A 19,029-nucleotide genomic window follows, 5' to 3' on the forward strand; every position below is an offset into this window, starting at 1 on the left:
ACATAAAGAATCTAACAGTAGGCTATACTAAATAATATAATAATACATGGACTAATAATGGAGACACTTCAACATAAAGAATCTAACAGTAGGCTATACTAAATAATATAATAATACATGGACTAATAATGGAGACACTTCAGCATAAAGAATCTAACAGTAGGCTATACTAAATAATATAATAATACATGGACTAATAATGGAGACACTTCAGCATAAAGAATCTAACAGTAGGCTATACTAAATAATATAATAATACATGGACTAATAATGGAGACACTTCAACATAAAGAATCTAACAGTAGGCTATACTAAATAATATAATAATACATGGACTAATAATGGAGACACTTCAACATAAAGAATCTAACAGTAGGCTATACTAAATAATATAATAATACATGGACTAATAATGGAGACACTTCAACATAAAGAATCTAACAGTAGGCTATACTAAATAATATAATAATACATGGACTAATAATGGAGACACTTCAACATAAAGAATCTAACAGTAGGCTATACTAAATAATATAATAATACATGGACTAATAATGGAGACACTTCAACATAAAGAATCTAACAGTAGGCTATACTAAATAATATAATAATACATGGACTAATAATGGAGACACTTCAACATAAAGAATCTAACAGTAGGCTATACTAAATAATATAATATATATAATGTATAGAATGCGGTGGAGGCTGGTGGGAGGAGCTATAGGAGGACTGGCTCATTGTATTGGCTGGAAGGGAATGAATGTATAGAATGCTGTGGAGGATGGTGGGAGGAGCTATGGGAGGACTGGCTCATTGTATTGGCTGGAAGGGAATGAATGTATAGAATGCTGTGGAGGCTGGTGGGAGGAGCTATAGGAGGACTGGCTCATTGTATTGGCTGGAAGGGGATGAATGTATAGAATGCAGTGGAGGCTGGTGGGAGGAGCTATAGGAGGACTGGCTCATTGTATTGGCTGGAAGGGAATGAATGTATAGAATGCTGTGGAGGATGGTGGGAGGAGCTATGGGAGGACTGGCTCATTGTATTGGCTGGAAGGGAATGAATGTATAGAATGCGGTGGAGGCTGGTGGGAGGAGCTATAGGAGGACTGGCTCATTGTATTGGCTGGAAGGGAATGAATGTATAGAATGCGGTGGAGGCTGGTGGGAGGAGCTATAGGAGGACTGGCTCATTGTATTGGCTGGAAGGGAATGAATGGAACAGTATCAAACAGATCAAGTGTTTGACTCCGTTCCACCTACTCCGTTTCAGCCATTACAATGATCCAGGTTTCTGAGGCTCCTCCCACCTTCCTCCACGGGTGGAATGCAAAACAGACCTAATTGAGCTAGTTTCTGAAATGAACCGAAACTCCATGTTACCCAGAACCCCATGTTACCCAGAACCCCATGTTACCCAGAACCCCATGTTACCCAGAACCCCATGTTACCCAGAACCCCATGTTACCCAAAACCCCATGTTACCCAAACCCCATGTTACCCAAACCCCATGTTACCCAGAACCCCATGTTACCCAAACCCCATGTTACCCAAAACCCCATGTTACCCAAACCCCATGTTACCCCAAACCCCATGTTACCCAGAACCCCATGTTACCCCAAACCCCATGTTTCTCTGGTGGTAAAAACCAAACTAAATGAATAATGGTGGTTGCAGTCACTCCTTTTAGATTTCTTCCAAGGTTCTAGAAAGAGAAACTAATTCTGAACTTGTTATTAAAATTAGAACCACTTCAGGTTTGTCACCACATTTTAAACACCAGTCCAATGCTGACCATCGATTTAAAACACAAAACTGACCTAAGATCAGCATGTATGGTCAGATTAATTCTACTCCTACTCCGTCCCCTGGGCTGCTCTCTCCTCTCCCGGTCCAGCTTCAGCTCTGGAGCTCAGAGAGACCATCTCCATGGCATTGACATAAAGATCCATGTTGCTCACCCTGTTCACTCTCTTCTGCCTCCTGGTAGGCTAGGGAGACACAGCACCAACAGTCAGACATTTACTCTCTAGTATCTCCATTCTCTCCTTCCCTCTCCCCCTCACCCTCTAGTTTAAATGACTTGTAACGTCTGAGTAAAGGTCTTTACCTTGTAGTACAGGTAGGAGGTGGTGATGGCTGTCAGTAGGATCAGCAGCACTACAACGTGTCTGATGATGAAGGCTGGCAGAGGAGAGGCTGCAAACAGAAACACCTTTGATGAGGGGACTGATCATCATCACATAGATCTGTGGGAAATCTGTCATTGACAAAGTTATAAGTCTGGTTCATGTTCAGTTACCTGTGATGGTGAGGGAGAGGAGCTCACTCTCAGAGGAGAAGTTATGAGAGAAAACATAATTGTCATAAACACAGCTGTAGTTCCCTCGGTGGGAGTCATCTGCAGCAGGGAAGAGGAAGGCAGCAGAGTGATTGACAGCTGGCTGGATCTGGGTTCTGTTGGAGCTGGTGAACGTGAGGAGGAAGGAGCCTCCTGGGTACTGTGGCTGAGTGGAGCAGGTGATGGTGAAGCTGTAGCCCCTGAACATCTCGGGCCCCTGGTGGCCCCTGAAGACCCCTCCCATTGGGTCAGTCAGGAAGATATCAGGCTGGACCAGGAGATCTGTAACAATAAAAGAGAACAAGAAAAACCTCTTCAACTAGTTTCCTATAGATATGACAATAACATCAGCATGTAACACTGCTAGCCACCCTCCCTCACAGGGCAACATGAGTAGTGGGCCTACAGTCACTGAGACAACATATGTTGATATCAGGCTGAAGCAGGACATCTGGAACTAGAGGAGAGAAAAATAAAACGTAGCTCCTCAACTACTTTCCTCATTTAGATGTGACAATAACATGACATATGACAGTGGTAGTGAGTAGAGACGTTCACTGAGATAACACTCACATACAAAAGCATTCTGGGATATTTAAGTTGTATTTGATTCCTACTTGACAGAGTGATCTATTTAGTAAAGCAGACTGACAAGTTAAACAGTCATCATGAGAGTTGCAGAGGAAGTTGTATGAATGAAGGAAATCAGTTGAATATAATGATAATATGTTGATATTTCCTGAGCAGATCACTGTGAGTCCAGGAAGGAGATATAATACATGGACAAAAGTATGTGGAACTCAGCAGTGAGTTTTACAACAGAGGATTATTTGTAGGCTCTACGTGGTTCAACACCCGGCGGTCCGTTCTGTGAGCTTGTGTTGTCTACCACTTCACGGCTGAGCCGTTGTTGCTCCTAGACTTGCCACGTTAAGTCACTGAGATCTTCAGTAAGTCCAATCTACTGGCAATGTTTGTCTATGGAGATTTCATGGCTGTGTGCTTAATTTTATACACCTGTCAGCAAAAGGTGTGGCTGAAATAGCCGAATCCACTAAAGTCCACATACTTTTGGCCATATAGTGTATCTTGTTATTACCTGAGCAGATCACTGTGAGTCCAGGACAGAGATAATCCATTCTCCAACAATCCCTCAGTGAAGACTCAGACTCAGAACAGGAAACTCTAATCCCTCTAGTGGTGTTTCCAGGTAGTTCTGAAACAGTGGAGCCACAACCCAGCTGTCTACACACTACTGCAGCTACATCCCTCTGGTCCCAGTCCTCAGCTCCCACAGTCCTCCACTCTCCCTGGTCGTACCACTCCACTCCACCAGCACAGCGACTGCCTCCTCCCACCAGCCTCACATCATCAGGCTCTGAGAAAAATAAAAGAGAGAGACAGTAATCTTACTATTTCTCACTAAAACACACCTATATTTTCTCTCATATTCTTCACTCCAGATGAGAAACAATGTTGACTGAGTGACAAACTGTTTCTTACCTGAGCAGGTGAGTCCAACAGCATTACCAGGTAGGCAGGTGTTGTTCTCTCTGTCTGAGGTGTTACAGTCCAGGAGAAGGGACTCATTGCCTTTACACTGGAACTCTTTATCCCAGGTCTGACCCTCACCTTCTCCATAGAGCCCCCCCTGTAGAGCTGCAGGAGCCCCACAGCCAAACTCGCTACAGACTACCTCTGCATCCTGCCGGTCAAAGTCAGCTTCACACACTGAGGCCCAGGACTGATTGGACTTCACCTCCACTCTCCCAGAGCAGAGACCAGCTCCATCCACAAGCCGCACAGACTCTGGAGAAAAAGAGTTGGTTGAACATTCAATCAGTTTTGTTGATGACACTGTCAAGGACTAAACACAAATATGTTGGATAAAAGATTGTAGTTTGCTATGTTTGATACTGTAAGAGGTAGAAATGGGTTCTTAGTCACTCAGGATCGGGTTGGGAATAATGCAGGCAGGAGACAGGAATAAGTTCACTTCACTTTATAGAAAATAAACAGCTGGACATCCATCAGGCAGCTTCACTTCAGTACCATCTGAACTACAATGATCTGCCCATGAACATCTCCCATAAACCAATATGACAAACACAAATATAATGTTTAAATACATCTGACATCTCTCCCTCTATTTAAAGAAATAAAAACACATAAAACATGATACATGGTAATATTGTATAATGTATAAATAAATCTCTCAATATGACCAGTCTCTTACCTGAACAGGTCACATGATGATAATATCCACCATCACAGACACCAGGTTCTCCTCTACTTTTGTCACACTGTTTAATAGAAGACTCATTTCCCCTGCATCTACTATATAGTCTGACTCCTATTCTTCCATCTTCAATCAGAGGTCCTCTAGATGCAGCTACAGGATTCCCACAGCCCTGCTGTCTACACACAACCGTAGCCTGTCTCATCATGCTCCAAAACCACCTAAAACATAGACCTGACCACTCTCCTTCATGGAAGGCTTCCACTGTCCCAGAACAGGAAGTGGTCCCATTCACCAGTCTGACTGAGAGTTCAGCTGTAAACAGCAGAGAGGAAAACACAGTGGTGAGGACAGATGATGACAGTGATTGTGTTATTCTAACAGCAGTAATGCTTTGTGGTTGACAAGTATTAGTAGTTCCATAAAACACTACTTGTTATTGGGTTTTAGAATGGTTTGTATGGACACATGAATTTCTCCATGTGGGATAATAAAGTTGACTAATATTGAACTGCTATAATCACTGTAGATTTATACTCTACCTACCTGGTGGACTGACACTTTGAGCCTGGAGATCTGAGGAGAAAGAGAGACAGAGGAGAAAGAGAGAGACAGAGGAGAAAGAGAGAGAAAGAGACAGAGAGATAGAGAAAAACAAAGGAGAAAGAGAAAGAAAGAGACAGAGAGAGAAAGGGAGGAGTCAGAGGAAGAGAGAGACAGAGGTTAAATGAACATCAACATGACCTTTCATGATGTGATGGGAAGACAGTCTTATCATGATGTTTCACATGTGTTTGGTTACATAGTGACCAATGTTATTCTGAGTGATAAAACAGCAAACATTAAGAGTGTTTACTTATCAGACCCACATATATAATAAATATACTATAATATACTACATTCAGGTGCTTTTAGTACTCACACATGAATTATATCCTGTTTGCAGGTCATGTGTTGTTTTGAGCCAGCAGTAAAAACACACTGACAGGACAGTTCCTCTTATGGCCACTAGGTGGAAATATGGTGTTACAGACGCAGGACTGGAGACGAGAAAGAAGCATTGTCCCAATTATCTCTCCTTTCTCCTAAAGTGTGCACTTGTTCCCTTCACTGAAATGACTGGTAAACTAAATATAGTGGAAACGCCCACTTGATAACAGTAGAGTCCTCTGAGTGGAGCGGTGGGAGACAAACAGTACCTCCTCTCTTCTCTTCCTCTCCCCTTCTCTCATCCTCCTCTCCTCCCCCTCTCCTTTCCCAGCTACTCCCCTCTCTCTCTCCTCTCCACTCCTCTCCCCTCTCCTATCCTCCCCTCCTCCTCTCCTCTCCTCTTCTCCCCCTTTCTTCTCCCATTCTCATCTCCTCTTCCCCCCACTCCCCTTCTCCGCTTCTCCTCTGCTCTTCCCTCCCACTCCCCTTCTCCCATTCTCCTCTCCTCTTCCCCCCGACTCCTCTTCTCTTCCATCTTCTCCCCAATTATACTCGTCTCTTAATATCCACTCTACTCTTCTCCACTGTCTCATCTTCTCCCCCTCTCTTCTCTCCCCCCTCTCTCATCCTCTTCTCCTCTTCTCGTCTCCCCCTCTTTTTCCCTTTCTGACCCTCCCCTCTCCTCTCCTCCCCTCTCCTCTTCCCTCTCCTCTCCTCCCCTCTCCTCTCCTCCCCCTTTATTCCCCCTCTTCTCCCCCTCTTCCCTTCTCCTCTCCTCCCTACTCTTATCCCTCTTTCTTCTCCTCTTCTCGTCTCCCCCTCTTTTTCCCTTTCTGACCCTCCCCTCTCCTCTCCTCCCCTCTCCTCTTCCCTCTCCTCTCCTCCCCTCTCCTCTCCTCCCCCTTTATTCCCCCTCTTCTCCCCCTCTTCCCTTCTCCTCTCCTCCCTACTCTTATCCCTCTTTCTTCTCCTCTCCTCCCCCTCTCCTTTCCCAGCTACTCCCCTCTCTCTCTCCTCTCCACTCCTCTCCCCTCTCCTATCCTCCCCTCCTCCTCTCCTCTCCTCTTCTCCCCCTTTCTTCTCCCATTCTCATCTCCTCTTTCCCCCACTCCCCTTCTCCGCTTCTCCTCTGCTCTTCCCTCCCACTCCCCTTCTCCCATTCTCCTCTCCTCTTCCCCCCGACTCCTCTTCTCTTCCATCTTCTCCCCAATTATACTTGTCTCTTAATATCCACTCTACTCTTCTCCACTGTCTCATCTTCTCCCCCTCTCTTCTCTCCCCCCCTCTCTCATCCTCTTCTCCTCTTCTCGTCTCCCCCTCTTTTTCCCTTTCTGCCCCTCCCCTCTCCTCTCCTCCCCTCTCCTCTCCTCCCCCTTTATTCCCCCTCTTCTCCCCCTCTTCCCTTCTCCTCTCCTTCCTACTCTTATCCCTCTTTCTTCTCCTCTTCTCCCCCTCCCCTCTTCTCCCCCTCTCTTCTCCTCCCCCTCTCCTCTTCTCCTCCTCTATTCCCCCTCATCTTCTCCCGCTCTCCTCTCCCCTCTCCCCTCTCCCCTTCTCCTCTCCCCTCCTCTCCACTATCCTCTCCTCTCCCCTCTCCTCTTTACCCCTCATCTCCTCTCCTCTTCTCCCTTGTCTCTCCTCTTCCCTCTCCTCTCCTCTTCTTCCCTTTTCTCTCCTCTTCCACTCTCTTCTCCCCTCTCGTTTCCTCTACTCCCCCCTCTCTTCCCCCTCTCTTCTCCTCTTCTCACTTCTCCTCATCTCCCCCGTCCTCTTCTCCGCCACTACTCTCCTACCCCCTACTACATCTAGCTACAGTACATGTTGAACTTCCATCCTCTCAGGCCAGCTAGTTAACATTAACCTACTACATCTAGCTACAGTACATGTTGAACTTCCATCCTCTCAGGCCAGCTAGTTAACATTAACCTACTACATCTAGCTACAGTACATGTTGAACTTCCATCCTGTCAGGCCAGCTAGTTAACATTAACCTACTACATCTAGCTACATGTTGAACTTTCATCCTCTCAGGCCAGCTAGTTAACATTAACCTACTACATCTAGCTACAGTACATGTTGAACTTCCATCCTATCAGGCCAGCTAGTTAACATTAACCTACTACATCTAGCTACAGTACATGTTGAACTTCCATCCTCTCAGGCCAGCTAGTTAACATTAGCCTACTACATCTAGCTACATGTTGAACTTCCATCCTCTCAGGCCAGCTAGTTAACATTAGTCTACTACATCTAGCTACAGTACATGTTGAACTTCCATCCTGTCAGGCCAGCTAGTTAACATTAACCTACTACATCTAGCTACAGTACATGTTGAACCTCCATCCTCTCAGGCCAGCTAGTTAACATTAACCTACTACATCTAGCTACAGTACATGTTGAACTTCCATCCTCTCAGGCCAGCTAGTTAATATTAACCTACTACATCTAGCTACATGTTGAACCTCCATCCTCTCAGGCCAGCTAGTTAACATTAACCTACTACATCTAGCTACATGTTGAACCTCCATCCTCTCAGGCCAGCTAGTTAACATTAACCTACTACATCTAGCTACATGTTGATCCTCCATCCTCTCAGGCCAGCTAGTTAACATTAACCTACTACATCTAGCTACATGTTAAACTTCCATCCTCTCAGGCCAGCTAGTTAACATTAGTCTACTACATCTAGCTACATGTTGATCCTCCATCCTCTCAGGCCAGCTAGTTAACATTAGCCTACTACATCTAGCTACATGTTGAACTTCCATCCTCTCAGGCCAGCTAGTTAACATTAACCTACTACATCTAGCTACATGTTGAAGCTAGCTAGCCAGCTAGCCAGCTAGTTAACATTAGCCACAATGAGATGCATTCATGTTTCTGTAAATGATGTTTGACTTGTGATGTGATAGGTCTGAAGCCAAATCCAAACTGGCTTCCCTTTACACTTTTATTTTGTGCAGCAGGACCATTCACAGCTGAGCTCACTCAGTTTAGCTCAATGCTGATTGGCTAATAATTAATAAAACATAACCTCCTGCCAAACGTACAACGATATAGGAGACATATTCTGTCAGACTACAAAGACCCCAAAATAACTTTTTGTAAAACGTTTTGTACACACAGATCACAGCTGGCTGAGAGGGCCCTAGTGGAGCCAGGTGGCTGAGAGGGCCCTAGTGGAGCCAGGTGGCTGAGAGGGCCCTAGTGGAGCCAGGTGGCTGAGAGGGCCCTAGTGGAGCCATGTGGCTGAGAGGGCCCTAGTGGAGCCAGGTGGCTGAGAGGGCCCTAGTGGAGCCAGGTGGCTGAGAAGGCCCTAGTGGAGCCAGGTGGCTGAGAGGGCCCTAGTGGAGCCAGGTGGCTGAGAGGGCCCTAGTGGAGCAGGCTGGCTGAGAGGGCCCTAGTGGAGCAGACTGGCTGAGAGGGCCCTAGTGGAGCAGGCTGGCTGAGAGGGCCCTAGTGGAGCAGGCTGGCTGAGAGGGCCCTATTGGAGCAGGCTGGCTGTGAGGGCCCTAGTGGAGCAGGCTGGCTGAGAGGGCCCTAGTGGAGCAGGCTGGCTGTGAGGGCCCTAGTGGAGCAGGCTGGCTGTGAGGGCCCTAGTGGAGCAGGCTGGCTGTGAGGGCCCTAGTGGAGCAGGCTGGCTGAGAGGGCCCTAGTGGAGCAGGCTTGCTGAGAGGGCCCTAGTGGAGCAGACTGGCTGAGAGGGCCCTAGTGGAGCAGGCTGGCTGAGAGGGCCCTAGTGGAGCAGGCTGGCTGAGAGGGCCCTAGTGGATCAGGCTGGCTGAGAGGGCCCTAGTGGAGCTGGCTGGCTGAGAGGGCCCTAGTGGAGCAGACTGGCTGTGAGGGCCCTAGTGGAGCCAGGTGGCTGAGAGGGCCCTAGTGGAGCCAGGTGGCTGAGAGGGCCCTAGTGGAGCAGGCTGGCTGAGAGGGCCCTAGTGGAGCCCTTCCTTTACTATTTCTCTCCCCTCCCCCATCTCTTCCCTTCTCTCTCTTTCTCTCTCCTCCACATTTCTCTCTCTCCCTCCCATTCTCTCTCCTCCACATTTCTCTCTCTCCCCTCCCCTTCTCTCTACCCTCCGCTTCTCTCTCCTTCTCTCTCCTCCACATTTCTCTCTCTCCCCTCCCCTTCTCTCCGTTACCCTCCTACCTCCCCTCCCCTCCTTTCTCACCGTCCCTCCTCTGTCCCCTCCCCTCCTCTCTCCTCCCTCTCGCTCTGCTCATTTATTTTGCGCACACGCTCTCTCTCTCTCTCTCTTGTTCTCTCTCTCTTCGTGACGTATAGTGTTGGACCTGTTGATTTTGACTCAGCTCATAGACCTCTATCATCTCCACCCCTCCCTTCTCCTACTCTAACATAACACCAATATAATATATAATATATTCTCTCATTTACATTGAGACAGATACAATCAATCATTGACACACTGAATATACAACAGTCAGATGCATGACACCATCACAACTTAACTGACATTAGTGCCTGTCCCCAGATGGACAGTTAGACTACAGTAAAGTACATTTACAGGTGATCACATCATTGTCCTGCTTTGAGACACATTTTTACTGTCTGCTTCCAGTTGTATGTTATTTTACTAACCCTGCAAATTATAATATATCTTACAATATCAAAACATATCTCAGTAACTGTCACAAGTGTATATCAGTGTAACAGCATCCTACCTGTGCTCCACAACAGGGTCATCAGTATCACTGCAGGTATCATATCTGTCTCTAACTGGGGCTCCACAGTCTGCTGTCATAAAGAGTGGACTGAAGAGTGGAAAATACTGCTAGGCTATATGACTTCTATCTCATTACGTCCTAACTTCAATGATGTGAGATTAACTTCCTAGCAACTTATCTTGGATCAGTGGTTGAACACACTACAGCAAACTGATATGTTAAAAAAACTCCACAGGAAACTGCTGACAGAGCAGCAAAGTTACACATAGTGTGTCCTATAATATCACCTCTAACTTTCTACTGATTGAGTTCACCTCTTATAGAATATTGGCTTAATGTTCCAGCACCTAAATAGAAACAGTACCAGCACCCAAAATGAGCACTGATGAGGTCTCATGTTAGAGCAGGAGAAGGGGGGATGTGGTGTAGAAGAGGTCTGTTACCCAAGTCAACTCAACAGGCCTGATGCTATATGTCAGGGTCAGGCTGGGCTGGGCCAAGAGAGGAACAGGTTACTGGTTATGATGACATCACTGGTGAGATGTCAGTGATAAAAATATGGAGAGGAGAGGAGAAGAGAGGAGAGGAGTGGAGTGGAGTGGAGTGGAGAGAAGAGAAGAGAAGAGAAGAGGAGAGGAGAGGAGAGGAGAGGAGAGGAGAGGAGAGGAGAGGAGTGGAGTGGAGTGGAGTGGAGAGAGAAAAGAGGAGAGGAGAGGAAAGAGGAGAGGAGAGGAGCGGAGTGGAGAGAGAAAATAGGAGAAGAGAGGAGATAAGATGAGGAGAGGAGTGGAGTGGAGAGAGAAAAGAGGAGAAGAGAGGAGATGAGAGGAAAGGAGAGGAGAGGAAAGGAAAGGAGAGGAGTGGAGTGGAGAGAGAAAAGAGGAGAAGAGAGGAGAGGAGAGGAGAGGAGAGGAAATAGGAGAGGAGAGGAGAGAGAAGAGAGGAGAAGAGAGGAGAGGAGAGGAGAGGAAAGAGGAGAGGAGAGAGGAAAGAGGAGAGGTGAGAGAAAAGGAGAGGAGAGGAGAGGGGGTTGAAAAGTTGAAAAGAGGAGAGGGGTAGAAAAGAGGAGAGAGATAAGAGGAGAATGGGAGAAGGGGAGAGGAAAGAGGAGAGGGGTTGAAAAGTTGAAAGGAGGAGAGGGGTAGAAAAGAGGAGAGGGATAAGAGGAGAATGGGAGAAGGGGAGAGGAGGTACTGTTTGTCTCCCACTGTTCCACTCAGAGGACTCTACTGTTATCAAGTGGGCATTTCCACTACATTTAGTGTACCAGTCATTTCAGTCAAGGGAACAAGTGTACACTTTAGGAGAAAGGAGAGATAATTGGGACAATGCTTCTTTCTAGTCTACAATCCTGCGTCTGTGACACCAGATTACCACCTAGTGGCCATAAGAGGAACTGTCCTGTCAGTGTGTTTTTACTGCTGGCTCAAAACAACACATGACCTGCAAACAGGATATGATTCATGTGTGAGTACTAAAAGCATATGAATATAGTATATTATAGTATATTTATTATATATGTGGGTCTGATAAGTAAACACTCTTAATGTTTGCTGTTTTATCACTCAGAAGAACAATGTGTCAGGACATACGCCAGAGATGAGAAGCAGGTACGTGGAATCAACATTTAATCAGGAACAGACAAAGACAAGAACAGCGTCAGCACACGGGTACAAAACCACAAACCACAATTAATGCTGAAGCAGGGAACAGATCAGGAACCAGACAGATGTAGGGAAGGTAATGACAGAGGTGACAGAGCGGTCGGTCGGTCTGGGGGATGGACTCAGGGAGAGAGTGGAGGGATGACTAGTAGTTCTGTCTGTCTGTCTGTCTGGGGCCTGGACTCAGGGAGAGAGTGGAGGGATGACTAGTAGTTATGTCTGTCTGGGGCCTGGACTCAGGGAGAGAGTGGAGGGATGACTAGTAGTTCTGTCTGTCTGTCTGTCTGTCTGGACTCAGGGAGAGAGTGGAGGGATGACTAGTAGTTCTGTCTGTCTGTCTGTCTCTATGTCTGTCTGTCTGTCTGTCTGGACTCAGGGAGAGAGTGGAGGGATGACTAGTAGTTCTGTCTGTCTGTCTGTCTCTATGTCTGTCTGTCTGTCTGTCTGGACTCAGGGAGAGAGTGGAGGGATGACTAGTAGTTCTGTCTGTCTGTCTGTCTGTCTGTCTGTCTGTCTGTCTGTCTGTCTGTCTGTCTGTCTGTCTGTATGTCTGTCTGTCTCTATGTCTGTCTGTCTCTATGTCTGTCTGTCTGTGTCTGTCTGTCTGTCTGTCTGTCTGTCTGTCTGTCTGTCTGTCTGTCTGTCTGTTTGTCTGTCTGATGGACTCAGGGAGAGAGTGGAGGGGTGACTAGTAGTTCTGTCTGTCTGTCTGTCTGGGGCCTGGACTCAGGGAAAGAGTGGAAGGGTGACTAGTAGTTCTGTCTGTCTGTCTGTCTGTCTGGGGCCTGGACTCAGGGAAAGAGTGGAGGGGTGACTCTTCAACTGATCGCTACCTGCCCGTCCGTCCAGCATCACTACTCTGGACGACTCTGACTTAGAATACGTGGACAGCTACAAATACCTAGGTTTCTGGTCAGACTGTAAACTCTCCTTCCAGACTCATATCAAACATCTCCAATCCAAAATTAAATCTAGAATCGGCTTCCTATTTCTCAACAAAGCATCCTTCACTCATGCAGCCAAACATACCCTCGTAAAGCTGACTATCCTATCGTCCACTTCGGCGATGTCATTTACAAAATAGCCTCCAACACTCTACTCAACAAATTGGATGCAGTCTATCACAGTGCCATCCGTTTTGTCACCAAAGCCCCATATACTACCCACCACTATGACCTGTATGCTCTCGTTGGCTGGCCCTCGCTTCATACTCGTCGCCAAACCCACTGGCTCCATGTCATCTACAAGACCCTGCTAGGTAAAGTCCCCCTGTCACGCCCTGGCCTTAGTATTTTGTGTTTTCATCTTTCATTAAAGATGTATAAAGATAACCACGCTACATTTTGGTCCTCCTCTCTTTCAACAGAAGAATCCCGTAACAGAATCACCCACCACAACAGGACCAAGCGGCGTGGTGACAGGCAGCGGCAGCAGGAGCAGTGAAATCAAGATTTCTGGAGTTGGGAGGAAATCTTGGACGGAAAAGGACCCTGGGATCAGCCTGGAGAATATCGCCGCCCCAAAGAAGAGCTGGAGGCGGAGAGGCGCTGGTAAGAGGAGGCAGCACGACGACGTGGATGGAAGTCCGAGAGTCAGCCCCAAAAATGTATTGTGGGGGGGGGGGGGACACCGGGAGTATGGCGAAGCCTGGTAGGAGACCTGTGCCAACTTCCTGTGCTTACCGGGGGGCTAGAGAGACCGGGCAGGCACCGTGTTATGCTGTGGAGCGCACGGTGTCCCCAGTGCGGGTGCATAGCCCGGTGCGGTATATTCCAGCTCCGCGTGTCGGCCGGGCTAGAGTGAGTGTCGAGCCTAATGCCATGAAGCCGGCTCTACGCATCTGGTCTCCAGTGCGTCTCCTTGGGCCGGCTTACATGGCACCAGCCTTGCGCATGGTGTCCCCGGTTCGCCTGCATAGCCCAGTGCGGGCTATTCCACCTCACCGCACTGGCAGGGCGACCGGGAGCATTCAACCAGGTAAGGTAAGGTTATATCCTTCCTGTTTGGCCCTGTCCGGGGGTGTAGATCATTGACAAAAAAATTACAATATTTTTTTTTAATCCCATTTTATAAGTAAAGGAGTGAATATTTTCTGAAGGCACAACATCATAACAATAATCTGCATCGTAAATCAATATCAACATCAGGAGAGATTTATACATCTAAAAGTAAACAAACTACAACAATAAACCACATTGACTTGTGAAAAATATGTCCCCTTTTATTAAAGATGTTTCAAACTACAAAGAATGAACAGATGATTATAATACATGGACTAATAATGGAGACTCTTCAACATAAAGAATCTAACAGTAGGCTATACTAAATAATACATGGACTAATAATGGAGACTCTTCAACATAAAGAATCTAACAGTAGGCTATACTAAATAATACATGGACTAATAATGGAGACACTTCAACATAAAGAATCTAACAGTAGGCTATACTAAATAATATAATAATACATGGACTAATAATGGAGACACTTCAACATAAAGAATCTAACAGTAGGCTATACTAAATAATATAATATATATAATGTATAGAATGCAGTGGAGGCTGGTGGGAGGAGCTATTGGAGGACTGGCTCATTGTATTGGCTGGAAGGGAATGAATGTATAGAATGCGGTGGAGGCTGGTGGGAGGAGCTATAGGAGGACTGGCTCATTGTATTGGCTGGAAGGGAATGAATGTATAGAATGCGGTGGAGGCTGGTGGGAGGAGCTATAGGAGGACTGGCTCATTGTATTGGCTGGAAGGGAATGAATGTATAGAATGCTGTGGAGGCTGGTGGGAGGAGCTATAGGAGGACTGGCTCATTGTATTGGCTGGAAGGGAATGAATGTATAGAATGCTGTGGAGGCTGGTGGGAGGAGCTATAGGATGACTGGCTCATTGTATTGGCTGGAAGGGAATGATTGTATAGAATGCTGTGGAGGCTGGTGGGAGGAGCTATAGGAAGACTGGCTCATTGTATTGGCTGGAAGGGAATGAATGTATAGAATGCTGTGGAGGCTGGTGGGAGGAGCTATAGGAGGACTGGCTCATTGTATTGGCTGGAAGGGAATGAATGTATAGAATGCGGTGGAGGCTGGTGGGAGGAGCTACAGGAGGACTGGCTCATTGTATTGGCTGGAAGGGAATGAATGTATAGAATGCGGTGGAGGCTGGTGGGAGGAGCTATAGGAGGACTGGCTCATTGTATTGGCTGGAAGGGAATGAATGGAACAGTATCAAACAGATCAAGTGTTTGACTCCGTTCCACCTACTCCGTTTCAGCCATTACAATGAGCCAGGTTTCTGAGGCTCCTCCCACCAGCCTCCACTGATGGAATGCAAAACAGACCTAATTGAGCTAGTTTCTTAAATGAACCCAAACCCCATGTTACCAAAACCCCATGTTACCCAGAACCCCATGTTACCCAAACCCCATGTTACCCAGAACCCCATGTTACCCAAACCCCATGTTACCCAGAACCCCATGTTACCCAAACCCCATGTTACCAAGAACCCCATGTTACCCAGAACCCCATGTTACCCAGAACCCCATGTTACCCAAACCCCATGTTACCCAAACCCCATGTTACCCAGAACCCCATGTTACCCAAACCCCATGTTACCCAAACCCCATGTTACCCAGAACCCCAAGTTACCCAAACCCCATGTTACCCAAACCCCATGTTACCCAGAACCCCATGTTACCCAAAACCCCATGTTACCCAGAACCCCATGTTACCCAGAACCCAATATTACCCAAAACCCCATGTTACCCAAAACCCCATGTTACCCAGAACCCCATGTTACCCAGAACACCATGTTACCCAGAACCCCATGTTACCCAGAACCCCATGTTACCAAAACCCCATGTTACCCAGAACCCCATGTTACCCAGAACCCCATGTTACCCAGAACCCCATGTTACCCAGAACCCAATGTTACCCAAAACCCCATGTTACCCAAAACCCCATGTTACCCAGAACCCCATGTTACCCAGAACCCCATGTTACCCAGAACCCCATGTTACCCAGAACCCCATGTTACCCAGAACCCCATGTTACCCAGAACCCCATGTTACCAAAACCCCATGTTACCCAAAACCCCATGTTACCCAGAACCCCATGTTACCAAAACCCCATGTTACCCAAAACCCCATGTTACCCAGAACCCCATGTTACCCAAAACCCCATGTTACCCAAAACCCCATGTTACCCAAAACCCCATGTTACCCAGAACCCCATTTTACCAAAACCCCATGTTACCCAGAACCCCATGTTACCCAGAACCCCATGTTACCCAGAACCCCATGTTTCTCTGGTGGTAAAAACCAAACTAAATGAATAATGGTGGTTGCAGTCACTCCTTTTAGATTTCTTCCAAGGTTCTAGAAAGAGAAACTAATTCTGAACTTGTTATTAAAATTAGAACCACTTCAGGTTTGTCACCACATTTTAAACACCAGTCCACTGCTGACCATCGATTTAAAACACAAAACTGACCTAAGATCAGCATGTAGGGTCAGATTCATTCTACTCCTACTCCGTCCCCTGGGCTGCTCTCTCCTCTCCCGGTCCAGCTTCAGCTCTGGAGCTCAGAGAGACCATCTCCATGGCATTGACATAAAGATCCATGCTGCTCACCCTGTTCACTCTCTTCTGCCTCCTGGTGGGCTAGGGAGACACAGCACCAACAGTCAGACATTTACTCTCTGGTATCTCCATTCGCTCTCTCTCCCTCTCCCCCTCTCCCTCTAGTTTAAATGACTTGTAACGTCTGAGTAAATGTCTTTACCTTGTAGTACAGGTAGGAGGTGGTGATGGCTGTCAGTAGGATCAGCAACACTACAACGTGTCTGATGATGAAGGCTGGCAGAGGAGAGGCTGCAAACAGAAACACCTTTGATGAGGGGACTGATCATCATCACATAGATCTGTGGAAAATCTGTCAATGACAAAGTTATAAGTCTGGTTCGTGTTCAGTTACCTGTGATGGTGAGGGAGAGGAGCTCACTCTCAGAGGTGAAGTTATGAGAGAAAACATAATTGTCATAAACACAGCTGTAGTTCCCTTGGTGGGAGTCATCTGCAGCAGGGAAGAGGAAGGCAGCAGAGTGATTGACAGCTGGCTGGGTCTGGGTTCTGTTGGAGCCGGTGAATGTGAGGAGGAAGGAGCCTCCTGGGTACTGTGGCTGAGTGGAGCAGGTGATGGTGAAGTTGTAGCCCCTGAACATCTCGGGCCCCTGGTGGCAACTGGAGACCCCTCCCATTGAGTCAGTCAGGAAGATATCAGGCTGGACCAGGAGATCTGTAACAATAAAAGAGAACAAGAAAAACCTCTTCAACTAGTTTCCTATAGATATGACAATAACATCAGCATGTAACAGTGCCAGCCACCCTCCCTCACAGGGCAACATGAGTAGTGGGCCTACAGTCACTGAGACAACATATGTTGATATCAGGCTGAAGCAGGACATCTGGAACAAGAGGAGAGAAAAAGAAAACGTAGCTCCTCAACTACTTTCCTCATTTAGATGTGACAATAACATGACACGTGACAGTGGTAGTGAGTAGAGACGTTCACTGAGATAACACTCAAATACAAAGCATTCTGGGATATTTAAGTTGTATTTGATTCCTACTTGACTGAGTGATCTATTTAGTAAAGCAGACTGACAAGTTAAACAGTCATCATGAGAGGTGCAGAGGAAGTTGTATGAATGAAGGAAATCAGTTGAATATAATTATAATATGTTGATATTTCCTGAGCAGATCACTGTGATTCCAGGAAGGAGATATAATACATGGACAAAAGTATGTGGAACTCAGCAGTGAGTTTTACAACAGAGGATTATTTTTAGGCTCTACGTGGTTCAACACTCGGCGGTCGTTCTGCGTGTGTTGTCTACCACTTCACGGCTGAGCCGTTGTTGCTCCTAGACTTGCCACGTTAAGTCACTGAGATCTTCAGTAAGTCCAATCTACTGGCAATGTTTGTCTATGGAGAATGCATGGCTGTGTGCTTAGTTTTAAACACCTGTCAGCAAAAGGTGTGGCTGAAATAGCAGAATCCACATATGTCCACATACTTTTGGCCATATAGTGTATGTTGTTATTACCTGAGCAGATCACTGTGAGTCCAGGAAGGAGATCATCCATTCTCCAACACTCCCTCAGTGAAGACTCAGACTCAGGACAGGAAACTCTAATCCCTCTAGTGGTGTTTCCAGGAAGAACTGAAACAGTGGAGCCACAACCCAGCTGTCTACACACTACTGCAGCTACATCCCTCTGGTTCCTGTCATCAGCTCCCACAGTCCTCCACTCTCCCTGGTGGTACCACTCCACTCCACCAGCACAGCGACTGCCTCCTCCCACCAGCCTCACATCATCAGGCTCTGAGAAAAGAAAAGAGAGAGACAGTAATCTTACTATTTTCTCACTGAAACACACCTATATTGTCTCTCATATTCTTCACTCCAGGTGAGAAACAATGTTGATTGAGTGACAAAATGTTTCTTACCTGAGCAGGTGAGTCCAACAGCATTACCAGGTAGGTAGGTGTTGTTTTCTCTGTCTGAGGTGTCACAGTCCAGGAGAAGGGACTCATTGCCTTTACACTGGAACTCTTTATCCCAGGTCTGACCCCCACCTTCTCCATAGAGCCCCCCCTGTAGAGCTGCAGGAGCCCCACAGCCAAACTCCCTACAGACTACCTCTGCATCCTGCCGGTCAAAGTCAGCTTCACACACTGAGGCCCAGGACTGATTGGACTTCACCTCCACTCTCCCAGAGCAGAAACCAGCTCCATCCACAAGCCGCACAGACTCTGGAGAAAAAGAGTTGGTTGAACATTCAATCAGTTTTGTTGATGACACTGTCAAGGACTAAACACAAATATGTTGGATAAAAGATAGTAGTTTGCTATGTTTGATACTGTAAGAGGTAGAAATGGGTTCTTAGTCACTCAGGATCGGGTTGGGAATAATGCAGGCAGGAGACAGGAATAAGTTCACTTCACTTTATAGAAAATAAACAGCTGGACATCCATCAGGCAGCTTCACTTCAGTACCATCTGAACTACAATGATCTGCCCATGAACATCTCCCATAAACCAATATGACAAACACAAATATAATGTTTAAATACATCTGACATCTCTCCGTCTATTTAA

At 46.7% G+C, this 19,029-nt stretch overlaps 1 protein-coding gene across 1 annotated transcript; it reads right to left on the reverse strand.

Moving 5' to 3' along the window:
* Window positions 1-1,859: 1,859 nt before the first annotated feature.
* On the reverse strand, window positions 1,860-18,014 carry LOC110516542 (immunoglobulin superfamily member 1). The gene is made up of 5 exons (XM_090211816.1): window positions 17,975-18,014; window positions 16,843-17,163; window positions 2,306-2,626; window positions 2,114-2,202; window positions 1,860-1,994 (listed from the first exon to the last, which is right to left on the reverse strand). Exons 1-5 carry the CDS (start codon window positions 18,012-18,014, stop codon window positions 1,860-1,862), a joined length of 906 nt encoding a protein of 301 aa, XP_090067942.1.
* Window positions 18,015-19,029: the final 1,015 nt, after the last annotated feature.

Source organism: Oncorhynchus mykiss, chromosome 19, assembly GCF_057628025.1.
Source record: "Oncorhynchus mykiss isolate SJ-2025 chromosome 19, ASM5762802v1, whole genome shotgun sequence".
Taxonomy (NCBI): domain Eukaryota; kingdom Metazoa; phylum Chordata; class Actinopteri; order Salmoniformes; family Salmonidae; genus Oncorhynchus; species Oncorhynchus mykiss.

Coding starts and splice junctions, on each gene's coding strand:
- LOC110516542 (XM_090211816.1), bottom strand. CDS start 18,014: ATGGATGATCTCCTTCCTGGACTCACAGTGATCTGCTCAG. Junction 17,164..17,974: donor ACTCACAGTGATCTGCTCAG/GTAATAACAACA, acceptor TTATTGTTACAG/ATCTCCTGGTCCAGCCTGAT. Junction 2,627..16,842: donor CCTCTCCCTCACCATCACAG/GTAACTGAACAC, acceptor TTATTGTTACAG/ATCTCCTGGTCCAGCCTGAT.